General features: G+C 37.8%; 1 protein-coding gene across 1 annotated transcript; it reads left to right on the top strand.

Moving 5' to 3' along the window:
- The first annotated feature begins 996 nt into the window (after window positions 1-996).
- Window positions 997-10,093, top strand: gnpat2 (glyceronephosphate O-acyltransferase 2). The gene is made up of 16 exons (XM_081379467.1): window positions 997-1,075; window positions 2,522-2,713; window positions 2,796-2,972; window positions 3,067-3,196; window positions 3,443-3,570; window positions 4,174-4,249; window positions 4,333-4,484; window positions 4,572-4,702; window positions 5,692-5,915; window positions 6,862-7,110; window positions 8,762-8,841; window positions 8,912-9,052; window positions 9,152-9,251; window positions 9,335-9,428; window positions 9,525-9,586; window positions 9,705-10,093. The coding sequence occupies exons 1-16, from the start codon at window positions 1,064-1,066 to the stop codon at window positions 9,746-9,748; spliced, it is 1,992 nt and encodes a 663-aa protein (XP_081235593.1). The 5' UTR covers window positions 997-1,063; the 3' UTR covers window positions 9,749-10,093.
- The last annotated feature ends 5,506 nt before the right edge of the window (window positions 10,094-15,599 follow it).

Below are 15,599 nucleotides of genomic sequence, written 5' to 3'. Positions count from 1 at the left end.
TAGAACTAAATTTTTTTTTTTTTTTTGCCCTTTATTGAAAATTATTTTCAGTTTTTAGTTCTAAAGAGGGAGTTTTTGGTGTTTTTTCTTCTGATTTTCTTTCAGTGAAAGAGCAGTTGTTCAGATTCTCAGGTGATTCTTCCTTGAAGGAAAATCCATCTGTTTCGATCTTCAATAAAATACTGCAGGAAATATACCGTGTCATTCATCATTTAATGCCTCAGTTTATTTAATTTATCGATAAATTAATAAATCTGAGGTTTGAACAGTAAATGTTTATTACCTTCCAGTTTATACAGGTGCTGAAATTCTTCACCATAAGGTCAGAACGAGCTAAAACCAGGTCAAAACACAATGGCATATGTGATCTGCCAAAGTTAAAGTTTTAAAGTGTTTTATATCCCTTTTATATCGTGATTATTTTAATTCCTTTCTGTGTAAAGCACTTTGAATGACCATAGTGTATGAAATATGCTATTTAAATAAGCTGGCCTTGCCTTGCCTTGCCTAAAGCTCATCAATAATAAAATAGCATTCATTCATTGATTCATACGGAAGTTTTTTCCTAACAAAATGAACATTAAAATGAGTTTTAATTCTATTTTTGATACAGTTCATGCTTTCCCGCATGAGGAAATAAAATTGCATTTATCATTTGAGCAGCCATATTGAGAGTTTGATTTATTATTTAATAAACTGAGCATTTGATTTATCATTTGAGCAGAAGTTTTGAGACTTTGATTTATTATTTTATATTTTTATTTTGTAATATTTTTATATTTATGCATTTGAATTTTGTAAGGAAAAAACTTCCATACATTCATTCAAATCTTTTATAAAAATAATTGTACATTGTATTAGTTAGTTCATTTGTGTAATAAAAAACTGATTATCTTTGAGAGATTGGAGATTATTGGGGGTGACAGGTCACGCGACGGAGGCGTTCCCGCGGTGCGCGCGCTCATTGGCTCTGGGCTCCGGTCCGAGTGTCGGTCTGTGGGGGTTCAGTCACTGACTCTGATGTCAGAGGAGGGGGAGAGGAACACCTGCTTGTGCGTGGGACATGGAGCGCTTGGTATGAACATGATATGTCTGTTGTTAAGTTATGTTTGTATATTTATTGGTCTGGACGTGCATTATAATACCGTGTACACACTGAGAGCGACACGACGCAACAAAACTATGTCGCTCTCACTCATTATAATCAACGAGGAACGCTTGGAGTGTAACGTTACATCTTCGGTGATTATAATGGCCATCTAATGATGTTTTTATGGCTGTATGAACTCGGTGTGACAAGGCTTTTTGTTTCGGTTTCTTTATTGAAAGACACGGAAAACGAGCAACAAAACAACACAGTAAACGTTAAAAACTTAGCAAAATTACGCAGGACGCGCTTCTTCAAAATAATTAACCTCAGTTGAAAATAAATCATTTAGGTAAATCTTTTAGCAGCTTTTAGAAGTTATTGTTATATTGTTATATAGGTTATATATATATATTGTTATATTGTTGTATCGTTCGCGCTGCTCAAGTCAGTTTAACGGTTTATTTTTTATGAGCTCGTGTCTCATGAGCCCATTCACAAAGTTAAAATAATGAGAATAATCACAATTTTATTTGTTTTGTTTTGTTTTACCCCTGTGCGTCCTTATGTACTTTTAGTTTTTCCCCCAGTTGTTTTGTGATCATTTTGCCTGTGTTAATGCCAATTGCCAACTGCATACATTTTGGCACACGCGTGTATTTTTATTGGAATTTTTACTAACCCCAATTTCCTTTAATAAATCTTAATAAATTAATAAAATGTATACTAAAATGTATACTGATGTCTCCATTGAAACCTAGATACACACTGACTCATGGGGACTAGTGTCACCGTTGGGACCTAAATTGAGGAAACAAGCTTATAAATCATACAGAATGAGGTTTTTTTTTTTTTTTTTTTTTTTGTTTGTTGAAAATGTAAAAATGCAGTTTTCTGTGATGGGTAGGTATAGGGTTAGTGTAAGGGGAGAGAATATACAGTTTGTACAGTATAAAAACCATTACGTCTATATGGAGAGTCCCCACAAAGATAGTAAACCTGATGTGTGTGGAATAAAACTCTGCAAATCATAAATCCATCCACTGTGTGTTTGCTTTGCTGGAGCTTTGCTGGCATCTAATGGGGAAAATTTGGTACTGCGCCCAAACAAAATCTTACTAAAAGCTTATTTTTTGAGATATCAGCCTCAAATTTGGAACACAACTTGTTTAGACTTGTTTAGTTTTTGAGTTCAACATGTTTTATTAAATATAGGCTATGTTTTATATAAAATATTGTTCATAAATAAATGTCATAAACTTGATGTTTCGAGTCAATTTACTACCATTTAGGTCATTTTTATCAAATTAATGTTAATATTTGTATCCGTTCAAGTACGTAAACTGCACTTAACCTAAATGTAACCAACATACAATATATAAATACAATATTTAGCTTTCTTGTTGATTGAACAAGCAATATTGTGTGTATTAGAGTGCTGAAGCGCTGAGTGCAGAACCTGATGGCTTCTTTGACATTTTGGAGGAGAGGAGGCGGAGCAATGACTTAAGCCACGCCTTGCGGACCTTTAACCCTCAGCCATACCGTGGAGCCACGCCCATTTCAGCTGCCGCTCTCAACAGGATGGTGCTTGAATCCCAGTACCTGAGCTACGTCATACAGGAGGTGAGAGAGAAAGAGTGAGTGAGATACAGTAGTTAAGATGTCATTGCAGTTTTTGTTCACTGTTTCTTGCTCACACTCACAGATCGTGGTTGAGTGCGATGAGCCGCGTGAGGCAGTTCTAGAGGAAGCGTCTGCGTTACTGGACGAGATGAGTCAAAACCTTCAGCTGGGATTCATTCGACTGCTGGGCTTCGCAATGACCAAAGTTTTTAAAAGCGTGTTCAGCTCTATACATGTCAACGAGGATGGACTCACACGTGTTAGTGTTTTCCTGTCCTTTCCATTCATTAAAAAATTTTTTTTTTTTAAAGGAGTGCTTCACTAAAAAAAATGTGAATTCTGTTATCATTTAGCTCCAGCAGGCCATTCAGGAGCATCCCGTCATCCTTATGCCCAATCACAGGAGCTACATGGACTTCCTTGTTCTGTCCTACATCATGTTCACTTATGACCTCTCTATGCCCGTCATTGCAGCCGGAATTCGCAAGTATCTACAGATTTTTGTTGTAGTTGTTGGTGGCCAAATCTCACAGTCACATCATGTATTTTTTCATTTTAAAGGTGCACCAAGTAATGCCCAACACTTTAGACAAATGTTTGAAATGACTAACACTTAAAGCTGTAAGGTGGGCATCCCCTCACAGTGGCCGCTAAATGCTGTCATGTCAAAACGTAAACACAAATCTGCTTAGTGCATCATCCAAATGTCCACCTTTATTTCTCTAACAGCTCTGATGGGGATGAAGCTGATTGGTGAGATCTTTCGACGGTCAGGCGCGTTCTTTATCCGTCGTGCCATTGGCTCAGACAAGCTGTACTGGGCAGTGCTGTCTGAGTATGTTAAAACGATTGTGCGGGTGAGAATTTAGTGCATGCTTTATTATTTCTCCCCCCCTCCCCTTTTTGAAAATAAATTATTATACACAACCATTCAAAAGTTTAGGGTCGGTAAGATTTTTAATGATTTTAAAAGAAGTCTCTTTTGCTCAACAAGGCTGAATTTATTTGAACAAAAAATACAGTATAAACAGTAATATTGTGAAATATTATTCAACCTTAATAGAACTGTTTTATATTTGAATATATTTTAAAATGTCATTTATTCCTGTGATGCAAAGCTGAATTACTCCAGTCTTCAGTGTCACATGATCCTTCATAAATCATTCTAATATGCTGATTTGATGCTCAAGAAACATTTCTTAATATCATCAATATTGAAAACCGTTGTGCTGTGTGATATATATATATATATATATAGGATACCGGGATACATCTTTTCAGGATTCTTTGATGACTAGAAAGTTTGAAAGAACAGCATCTTTTGTAACATTATCGTCTCTTTTCATCAATTGAATGCATCCTTGCTGAATAAAAGATAAAAAATATCTTACTGAACCCCAGGCTTTTGAATGTTAGTGTATTTGTTAGCACTGATACTCACAGTGGCAGTTTTTCTGCAGACAGGTTATGCTCCATTAGAGTTTTATGTTGAAGGATTACGGAGTAGAACGCTGAAATCTCTCACACCAAAACTGGGTAAGATTACATTTAAGATAGTGAGTTGGAAATGTGAGGCTCTTCATGTTCTTGGTCCCTGAGTTCTGTTCGCATCCTCACAGGCATGATGCACATGGTGTTGGAGCCCTTTTTTAAAGGAGAGGTGTTTGACATCAGTCTGGTCCCCATCAGCATCAGTTACGAGCGTGTGTTGGAGGAGTCGCTTCTCGCTCATGAGCTGCTGGGTGTGCCTAAACCAAGAGAGACCACAGGGGTACAGCTGTTAAAGCGAGCCAAAGTCTCATGCATTTCAAAATGTGAAGGAATGAACTTGGTGCTGAGCTCTTGCTGTGATCTGCAGGGTTTGCTGAAGGCCAGGACGGTTCTGAAGGAGGATTACGGCTGCATGCATGTGTGCTTTGGAAACCCTGTGTCTGTTAGAGACCTGGTCAAAGGAAAGATAAACCGCAGGCAGTACAATCTGGTACCCAGGTAATATATACACACGTTTTTTTTTTTTTATATATATATATATATATATATACACACGTGATAATTAAAAAAAATATATATATATGTAAAATAGTCTGCATTATGCAGTGATAAATTATTAAAAGAGATCATGAGGAATCAAAATTTCCTTGTGCATTTGACATATAAGATCCATTAAAACTTCCTGCAAGTTTCATAGCTTAAAATTTCATCCTCTGTCCTCATTTATTTAAAGCTACACTGTGTGAGATTTTCTCCCATCTAGCGGTGAAATTGTATATGACTACCAACTGAATATTACTTTCTAGCCCCTCCCATTCCGAGGGCGTTTTAACTCCTACGGTGGCCGTATTATTTCAAATCTGCCGGCAGTCGCGAGTAATCTCCCCCTCGCATTCGTCACGGTGCCACTGAGTGTACAAACGCGAAAGGCGAAGCTTGAATTTCCAGGTGTGTCCCTCTTTGTCTAATGTATTTTCAAGATGGATGCGCAATATGGCTGCCGCCATTCGAGCGACTCGCTCGTATGTATTCTAAATGGCAGATTATACACTTACGAGAATACTTAATTAGTTGGTTGAAGTGATTACACATTAATGAGAATGTATAATTTTGAAAAAACAAAGTGTTTTTTGCTAAAAATCAACTTAAAATATTACACAGTGTAGCTTTAATCAAGCCCCCAAAACAGCTTGTTTAGATATTGTGTAATCTGTGACATCACACAGGCAAATGTATTTGCATATGCCTGCCTCCAGAGCAAGGAAACAGCGAATAGCTATACATCATCACACCACTGGCCCCGCCCACTGGCGTTCAGTCGCTTAACGGCTGACACCTTTTGGCAGTCTTGTGAAATAATACGATTTTAAAAATCATGGTTGCTGTTCAGGCCCTCACAGTGTAAATGCAAGGTCAAGTGGACTGCATTGCATTGTGGGATATACCGTACTTCACTTCACTCTTTTTTTCTTCTGTCTCATTAACAGAGACCTGCCCATGAAGCCCAATAAGGAGACACAGGAGTTTGTATCTGGTCTAGCCCATATGATTGTCCGTTTGCAGGAGAGAAATGCGGTACTGAGCGCCTGGAACCTGATGGTCGTGGTTCTCCTCCAGAACCTCCAGGGCATTGATTTGGACCTGCTGACCAACAAAACCCTCTGGGTGAGGAGAATCGCCCTGCAGTTTGGAGCCCACATCAGATGGCCCAGTAAGGAGACATGTAGAGATGACATTCAATAAATAAAACCTGAATAGAACATACAATCATCTCCTTTAAAGCAAGATCGTTTGTTCAGTGCCAGATACATTCTACACACAGCTTCTGTGGCATGCAGTCAATTAGCATAGAAAGTCATTTCGGCTTATTTGTCTTTTTTAAAAAAGGCACTTACAGGGGAAGTCATCCAAAAGTAAACATTACATATAAACATGTGAGACTAGTGTGCTGCAAAAAAAATACCAGAAAAGTTTAGCGCATAACCAGAACTTTATCTGTTTTAAACAGTTGTCCCAATACTAAAAGCATAGTTTAGACAACTTTACATCACAAAAACACACATATTTGTATGGAAGACAACAATATACCCTCTGGAATGCCCCATATACTTCAATGGTACAGTAAGTACATTACTCTAAACACAGTTTTGGCTTTTTACAAACTGAGGGACAATTTGATTATTTTTTGCCTTAAAATCAACAGCAGATACTTTCCATAGAGAAAACACTTACACAGTATAGTTTGAGCTCTGTACTTCTGTATGTTTAGAATATTCATGAGCTCTTTCCAAGGTTCTCTTACTAGTTTAGCTTTCTAGGTATTGTGAACAACTTGGGACGGTTCTTTAATTCTGGGACTAAAGCCAAATATGTGACTGGGATCAACAGAAAACAACAAAAAACCCATTCAGGGCTGTTCCTATGGCAATCACACAGGATAGAAGTTCTTAAATTTATGTGTTGAGTCTTGAGGAAAGAAAAGATGCTTGTTTAAGCCCTGTTAATTACATTAATACTTTCTTCATAGCAAAAATAATGATTTTATTGTGATATTTTTAATGGAAAAGTTTGGAAACTTCAGACTTGACCACCCTGCAACACCTTAGCAACTGTGTAGTGGGAAAACATACCATTCTCCCCCTCTTTTTGTTTTGTAGAGCATGTTCTGGATTCTGAAGTGATGTCATCGAGCATGACCCTGCATCACTCAGTAGTGCGCTGTGAGAGGGGGCGTGTCTATTTAGTGGAGGAGGCGGGTCCAGGACCTGTCATTCAAGAGGAGGGTGTGTTCAGACGTGCTGCTGCTGTGCTCATGTGCGCCTCCTACAGGAATCAAGCAGTGCATGTATTCACACGGCCAGCTATGGTGGCAGTTGCAATCACAACAGCTGTAAGCAGCAGGACAGGTGAGTAGTATGGCTGCGTTCCGGTCCACTTTTAGACACGCACTTGCGAACTTTCCTAAGCACTTCCCCTCGGGGGAATCCCTGCCACCATTTTGAAGTGCGTTCCACTTCGTGGACGAGGGAAGTTTATATGGACAGACCCTCGCTCCCTCGATTTTGACAGCGGGAGCGAGTCTACTTCATATGTACACTTCAGGCAGCTCCATATACCACAATGCAACACGATTGTGACGTCAACGCAAATTGCGTTTAATTTACCCCACCACAAACAACTCTTATTAATGAGTTGAGATATATTAATTTTTTTATTTATTTTTATTTAAACAACTCAAACACACATATATACATATAGATATAGAATGCTGCATTAAACAATTTTGTAAGGGAAAAAAATAAATAATAACGTAAGCGATGACGTACATCCGAGTGAACGAGACGGAGGGAAGTTAGCGAGTGAAGGGCATGACAATTTTGGACTGGAACGCAGCCTATAAGAGTATCACAGGAAGTTTTCATAGGTTTTACTCACCCTCATGTTATTCACTGCAAAAATGTTTTCTTCTGTGGAACATCGATATTTTAAGGAATTTCCAAGAACTGATTTCAAACTTTAAGCTTTAAAATGTATGGGGGAAAAAAACACCATAAATGTATTTCATATTACTATGCAAACTTGTAAGGGATGATTTTCAGTGAATAAACTATACTTAAAAGTCCTCATGCAATTAAAATGTAAGGTTATCTATGAGTTAGTGTGCTCCAAAACAATGACAAAATGTACATTTAGAAGATAAAACCGTTCAAAACTTACAGTCTCTCACTTCCGCCAATATGGATCAAAGGTTTTGATGACATCACTCTGCACTTCAGCTTCTCATCAGATTTTCTGTCCAATCAAATGCTCTCTAGAATCGTCCCGCCCCTACACTTTAAATAGACGCTGAAACTGCGGCTGAAATTGGTTACTTGTTCACAGTTACTATTTTCTACATGGTGAATGGCACATATGGTGCAATATATAATCATATGCACGAGTCGGCGCAGATCACAAAACTTATGGGACGCATTTGAATTCTGGACAGAATGCTCTATTTTAAAGCGATGGAGGAGATTATGAGGAGAAGAGAAACGGTTAGACATTAGAAACAGCACTGCCAAGTAGAAGAGACATCATCGATGCCATGCACCAACAAAAATTACACACTTTTCAAACTACACATCCTCAGCATGACTAAGTTCACTATTTTGCTTTAGTAACAGTTTCATATTAAACCTAAAATGGTAATTTATTAGACTGTAGAGCTGTCGAATGCGGCTTTGCTGAGCTCAACGGCTCTGGACGAGCTGTGATATTGGGGAGGAGCTGATCGATATGTCCCACCCTGTCTTTAACTGGCAATAACGTCACCATATTGAATAATGCTGCGCCTTTTAGTGGGGCTTTAAATATTAGTCTGTTACTCACACAAAGCTATTGTATGACTCAAAATTCACTTTCACTGTGAAAAAAGTAGCATGTACATTCTACTAATGTTTTGTGTTCCACACAAGAAAGAAATCAGGTTTGGAACGACATAAGGGTGAATAAATGATGAATTTTTTTTTTTTTTTTAGCTAAACTGATCCTTAACCATTTTTGTTTCCTTTCCAGACGACGTCTTTCATCATTTTAAGTTCCTTCTGGAGCTCTTTTCCAATGAGTTTGTCTTCATTCCTGGTCAAGCGGTTCAGGTGAGTCTGATTGTCTAAATGAAGCTGTTGAACAACAGGACATCCATCTAAACATCTGCCTCTCCCTCAGGACTATGAGGAGGGCTGCTTTTTGCTACAGCAGTCCGGTGTGATCGGCCGCTCTGGTGAAGAGGTCCATGTGAGAGACGACGGCCAGGAAACCATCGTCTTCCTCGGAGCCATTCTGCAGCCTTTTATTGAGAGTTACCAGGTGACTGTAATCATCTACACAATTGTCCAGGAAGTTCACCATGTGGATTGGTGAGTAAGAGGATGTTGAACACGTCAGCACTGATATCAGTGTGTTTAGCTGGTGTTTAGGTACCTGTGTGAAGAAAGCTCGCAGACATTCAGAGAGAAGATGTTTTCATCCAGCATCCGCAGTTTCATTATGAAGCTCCTTATTTCAGGTGTGGGTCATTTGAAGACTTTTGTGAAATAACCTTGATGATTATGTAACAGTTTCTCAGGTAAAGTTACATCTCTGTCTCAGGTGAAGTTCAGTCGTATGAGGGTTTATCATCTGACCTACAGAGGAATGTTCTCTCAGCTTTGCTCAGGATGGCTGCTGTGACCAAAACTACAGTGTAAACAGACATCTAAGAAATGAACTTTGACATTTAAATTGATTTATGAGCACAGAAATGAAGATAATAACAATAACATGTCTCTCTTTATCTCAGCGACGACCAGAATGAGTTTAGGGTGAATAAATCTGCAGTGAAGAGAATATGGGACATGCTGAGTAAGATTACTGATTGATTTTTGTTCTGATCTACTATCTTTCGTTTTGCTGGAAACTAAAGGGTATATCTGCTCTGTTGAGTAGTGTAATGTGTTGTACTTTCTCTTCTTTATGACAGATGATGGATGGACCCCTCGAATCAGTGTAGACGCCAGACTGTGATGAGAAGAATTGGACTACAGCAACTATCAAATCTTTTATTGTAGAAGTGCTAAAAAGTATTAGTATCATGTGTTTTTAGTGTCAAACACAGAGTAAACCTGCAGGAGCAGCTCTAGATGTAGAAATTCAGCAATTTTGGACTGTTATGGCAATACATATGATTTAATTTTGTGAAAATCATAATGGTATTTAACAGCAAAATATACATTTGAAGATATTCTTATCTTTTAGGTATGTTTATCAAGCAATTTAATGTTTTTAAATTTGATAATCAAATAATTGTATTAATTAAATATTTTTTTAAATATATTTTTCTATATCGTTGTAATAAAATCTTGATTACTTGATTGTGTACATTCCTTCGTTGATTGATGCAACACAAAGAAACATTAAATAAAGTATCTTCAAAGAAAAGTAAGAAAGTCAACCATAAATCGTTTAAACACAGATATGTTAAAGGGATAGTTAACCCAAAAATGAAAATCACCCTCATGTTGTTCCAAACCTGTTTGAGTTTCTTCTGTTGAACACAAAAGAAGATATTTTAAAGAATGTTGGAAATCAAACATTTGACGGTAGCCATTGACTTCTATAGTAGGAAAAAAAAATATTATGGAGGTCAATGGGTGTCATCAACTGGCTGGTTACCAACATTCCTTAAAATCTTCTTTTGTGTTAAACAGAAGAAAGAAAGTCAACAATTTTGGAACAACATTTTTGGATGAACTATCCCTTTAAGAAGATATGTAGTTAGCAACAGGTAAATCGTTTACAGCACCTTTAAAAGAAGTATTAAAACTTCCAACTTAACATAGTGTAATGATTTTTGGCCACCACTAGGGGCCACTGGCAAGCCTTCTTGCGGCTTGAGACCTATACTGCCACCACCTTTAATTTCTAACCCGGTCTGGTCCGGGGGGAGCACACCAAACACTCCAAAACAGGAATTACAAAAGGAATACACTTTTTATCAGTAACAATAGCAGCCGTATGGCTCACTCAAATATCCTGATTACATATACTGGTCATCTCATTTCATTAAACCGTTAACACACATTTTGTTAGGGAGCCGAGTACTCATTCCAAATTCACAGCAAACTATAGTGATATCTCAGACAAAGCACACTTAATTAGAAACTCCAATCACATGCCCTAGATATAATAACCAGCACAGGCAATCAACATACAGTTAATGAAGGCAATAATCACCAAGGGCTAAACACAACACACATAATAAATCATATAGAATGATTAAAATAATTTCGGACTTCCCTGTCCACGTCCGACGACACCCTGCCGTCACTGTGAGGACTCAACCTTCCTCGCCACAGTAATGGTAGGAAGGTCTCTTTAAACCAGCCAGGTCCACCTACACTTACTTCCCTATCTTTCTATTCCCCCCCCCCCCCAAACTGTCTACCTCCAGGCCAATAAGTGGGACCCCGGTTTTCTTCACGCCGGTGGTGCTAGCCAACCACGAACGCCAAAGATCCCCTTTGTGAACCCAGCAGGTTAAAAACACAGTTTATCAGTCTCTTTTCTCCTTCCAGTGTCCGACAACCCCCATTTTAAAAGTCCCCAATTATCGTTCATCGTCCACAGGTGTTCCAGAAACCATAAATCCTTCCGGGTTTGTCCGTAACAATGACGTCACGCACCGTCCATCGAATCATAATCATTACAATAGTGTAACGATTTTTTTGTTCACATAATCCTTTGATCCAGTTATTAAATAGGTTATATTTTAAATCTGCTTTTATGTCTCATTGAAGAAGAAAACAAGTCTCGAGGGTGAGTAAAATAAGACAGAAATGCAATTTTTTTGGTGATCTATCCTTTCAAGAAATTGTCAACCTTTCCCCCCCTTTTTACTCCCTTTTCCTGTCAATGGATCAACAGCGTGTAGGTATTCCTCCACTTGTCTTCTTTGTTTCTCTATTCGCTCTCTCTGTTGATTCTGCTCTTTCTCCCATTCATCCACGTCGTCTTTACAAAGCATCATCTGTTGCAGCCAGCGCGCCGTGGACACGACGAGAAACAGCGCCCCCTGCAGGACGTGCCTGACAGCGACACACACAGACGACACGACTGCCAGCAACTGAGAGAGAGACTCCCACAGCAGACACACTCCCTCCAGGTAATGAACAACCGCTTTACCTAAATACGGCAAGAGGTACAATAGGCGCTCTTTATCGTCGGTAGTCGATAACATGTTATCAGAGTCATTAACACGTGGCTCGATAAAAATATTCCAGGCAGCTTTGGCAAAGTATTGAGCGGCATGGCGTAGAGGCAAGAGCGCCAGGTACAGCTGACACGTCGCGGTTGCCAAAGTTTGAAGAAACAAACGACACTCGTTAATTGCTTTTCCTGTGAATGACAAAAAATAAAAATCCCATACTGTTCCAAAAATCTGAAAATGTGGTTACACTTTATTTTACAGTGCCCTTGTTACACGTTACATGTTTAGCCATTTAGTAAACATGCAACTAATCTAGGCTACTTCAACCAGACCTGTAAGCACATGTAGAAAAATTAATATTAATCAGTACTTAAATATATAATTACACTGTAACAATGACACCTTAAAATAAAGTGTAACTGAAAATGTTTAATAGGTAGGCTATATAAATAATTATGAAAGGTGGAGATGCAATTTCAGTAACAAATAAGGTTCCAGTTGTACATTAATTAGCAAGAATTAATAATAATAATAAAGCATTTAGTAAACTTAGGTAATGTTATTTACAACATCGAGCCTACTAATGCATTATTAACATCAAAAGTTGTATTTTAGTAATATTTTTAATGGACCTGCATGAGCTAACATGAACTTAGAATAAACAGTTGTATTTTTATTAACTAACGAAAACAAAGATTATTAAATAAATACTGTAGCAAATGTAGGGCTATTGCTCATTGTTAGTTAATTATATGCATTAACTATAATAGCCTAATTGTATATTGTTAGTGTGGCAGAATATTTTAAAACCTTCTGAAATAAAAATATGAGTCTAAAATTGTTTACCATCCACGAAAAAAATAATCCAAATCACCAACAGGATCCACATACACATTTTGATGATGACTGAGTTCCGGATAGTCGTGAATGTGGAATGACGGTCTGTTTGTGGGAAACGAAACTAAAGATAGGCAGGTTCCTCAGGTGAACGTCACGTTACCATATGGTGCCAGCAGTGTCATTGGTAAAACAATATTCCCTGTTGTTATGGACACATTTCGAAGGCAGTGATATGCATTCCCACAATTATTAACATCATACATCTAGCAAGGTCTTTCACTTTTAAAATAGGTTATAGTGCCTTGCACATCTGAATTAATCGTATCCACCGTATTCCTGACAAGTTTACTGCGTTTTAAATTATGGGTGGCACTTCCGGTTTGGGGAACTTCCGTACAAAAAGACTCAAACCATTCATCATAGGTTGCCCTACAAATAAAGCTTATCCGTCAGTCTGACTCAATCGGTTTTCTGTCATGTTTTATTTAAAGGTGCCATCCTTCAAAAAAAAAAAATTCATACACCACATTCCATACCAGACGGGGGCAGTATACCTCCAGAAAGTGAGTTGGTCTACTCTAGAGTATGAATATGACATCTTCAAGCTACTCCCCTTCACCTTTACCAGTGAATATGTTCATATTCGTTTTGTTCATATTACATTTTTATTGTTAGTTTAAATTACATTAATTTGACAGACAGCATTCGCTGATGTTGACCAAGCTAGCGCCAACGTAACTTAATCAGAGCTGCCAACTCTCACGCATTCACCGTGAGACACACGCAATTGACACTTTTCACACGCTCTCACATCACACATCAATTTTCTCACGCACAGAAAAATCGCGAAGCAAAGAGGACACGGATACCGACAGACTAGACAGAGCAGGTTAGTTATGATATAAAAAAAATCTCAGCTCTAAGATTCTGTCAATTTTATTACTGAATTCAAACAATAAATACCGTTTTGGCGCTTGTAATTGTTACACGACAGATCCCTATCGCACGTGAACCGATCAACTCTACTAACGTTAGCTAATAGTAAAAAAAACACGAACTCTGTTGAAAGATACAGTAGGCTACAACTTACCAAAATGTATTCCTCATACTCATACATAATATCGACCAATCAGTGTTTTTTATCAGCGTGAAGAGGTCAATAACACAGCTGGAGAACAATTATGTCAGATTTACCTCAGGAAAGCCATTTAATAAACATAATATAGGTCACGAAGAAAAAAGAGCTATAGAGATTGTGCTATGTGTACTATTACAATACTATATTTATGTGCGTTATATATACATTTATCGAACAGCCTTCGATACGTTTCTATGTTATAACTTCCCGAAAAAACTACACAAACATATAAAACAAACTTCTAACGAAATACTAACAGCATCTTACTTACCAATCCAAAAGAAATGTTGCAAGTTTGGAGTCGAACCTCATTTCTTTCATGTCCATTAGTTGTCTCCAGCGATGGAAAGCAGTGCCAATGTTTACTCTGGTTTTGTTCCTTTTTTTTTATCAGATTTTATTTGAATGTAGTAGTGGGCTGTAGGCTACTTTCCACACGATTGACATCAGGTTCAAGTATGCCCACAAGCCGTGCGAGTTATTCGTGTATTGCATGTTTGACTGACTGGTGGTTATGTTGCCCGCATACCGCCTCCCATGGCCGAAACTGGTATTACGACACCTGTCGGGCCGTGGCTAGTAATGCTAATGCTAATTAAGGTTGATATCTCTGCAGCACTATAACTTGACATTTTTTTAATGACATCATCGCCCTTATTTCTTCTCATTCTTTTGATGCGTGTAGGTCATTTTTTGGATATTTTTACCTCAATTTTTACATATGGCACCTTTAAGAATAACATGAGAATAACGTAACACTTGGTATTTTAACATGCCTATCTATGGCAAGAGTTATTTTCATTTTTCAGTCACTGCATTCTTTTCCTAATGATTATTTTTTTTTATTTCCTTTTCCATTCCGCTGTAATAGTATGAAAAAGGTCAACATATACTGCACATTTGTGGTCTGTTCTCCCGATTTAATTTACGACATATGCCATTAATAATTCACTGGAATGCACGAAGAATCTCTTTTTTTCTCCCCAAATCCTCACGTCTCTTTCCAGGTTTGTTTACACCTTTTCACAGGTACAATTTGTTATCAGTCAAAATGACTGAAATCACTTTGAAATAGTATCACGCAATGCTGAAGTACACACACACACACACACACACACACACACACACACACACACATATATACGTATTAAGGCAATGATAGCCTACAATACAGATTACCACAGTGGTATTTAACCGTCCGATTTTGCTGTGGAAAGATTCACGCTTTTGGGGTTATTCTTGGTCTGTTGAAAGTAACTTGTTGATGCTTTTACACGTTTAAATGTTAATGTTCAATGATTGAAGGGTGAGTAGAATAATGTAATGTATTTTGTACACAGTTTAAAAAATATATATTATTGCGTCCATAGAGCTAGTCCACACTGATTGTTTACAGCTTATCGGAAGTTACACCCACTGATCTATATAGATCAGTGGTTACACCCATAATTCACGCAAAGTATCATGGGGCGTTGGAATAATGTTTATGGGGCGTGGAAGGTATTAAAATACGTATTATACATACTTGAGTGTGTAGATTTATGTTTGTTATACATGTATAACATATGACCAAAAACAGTCGATAAGTGTGACATCCCTGACCAAACTTAAGTTGTTTCAAGTTAATCAGTGTGATGTTAATTATCTTCACTCACACCGTAAGAAAGACACGACAAGGGTGATTTTAGCAC

This window comes from Scardinius erythrophthalmus, assembly GCF_964197995.2.
Source record: "Scardinius erythrophthalmus genome assembly, chromosome: 11".
In the NCBI taxonomy this organism is placed as follows: Eukaryota; Metazoa; Chordata; class Actinopteri; order Cypriniformes; family Leuciscidae; genus Scardinius; species Scardinius erythrophthalmus.
Note: the sequence above shows the minus strand (reverse complement) of the source record. Positions and strands in the feature narration are given on the sequence as shown.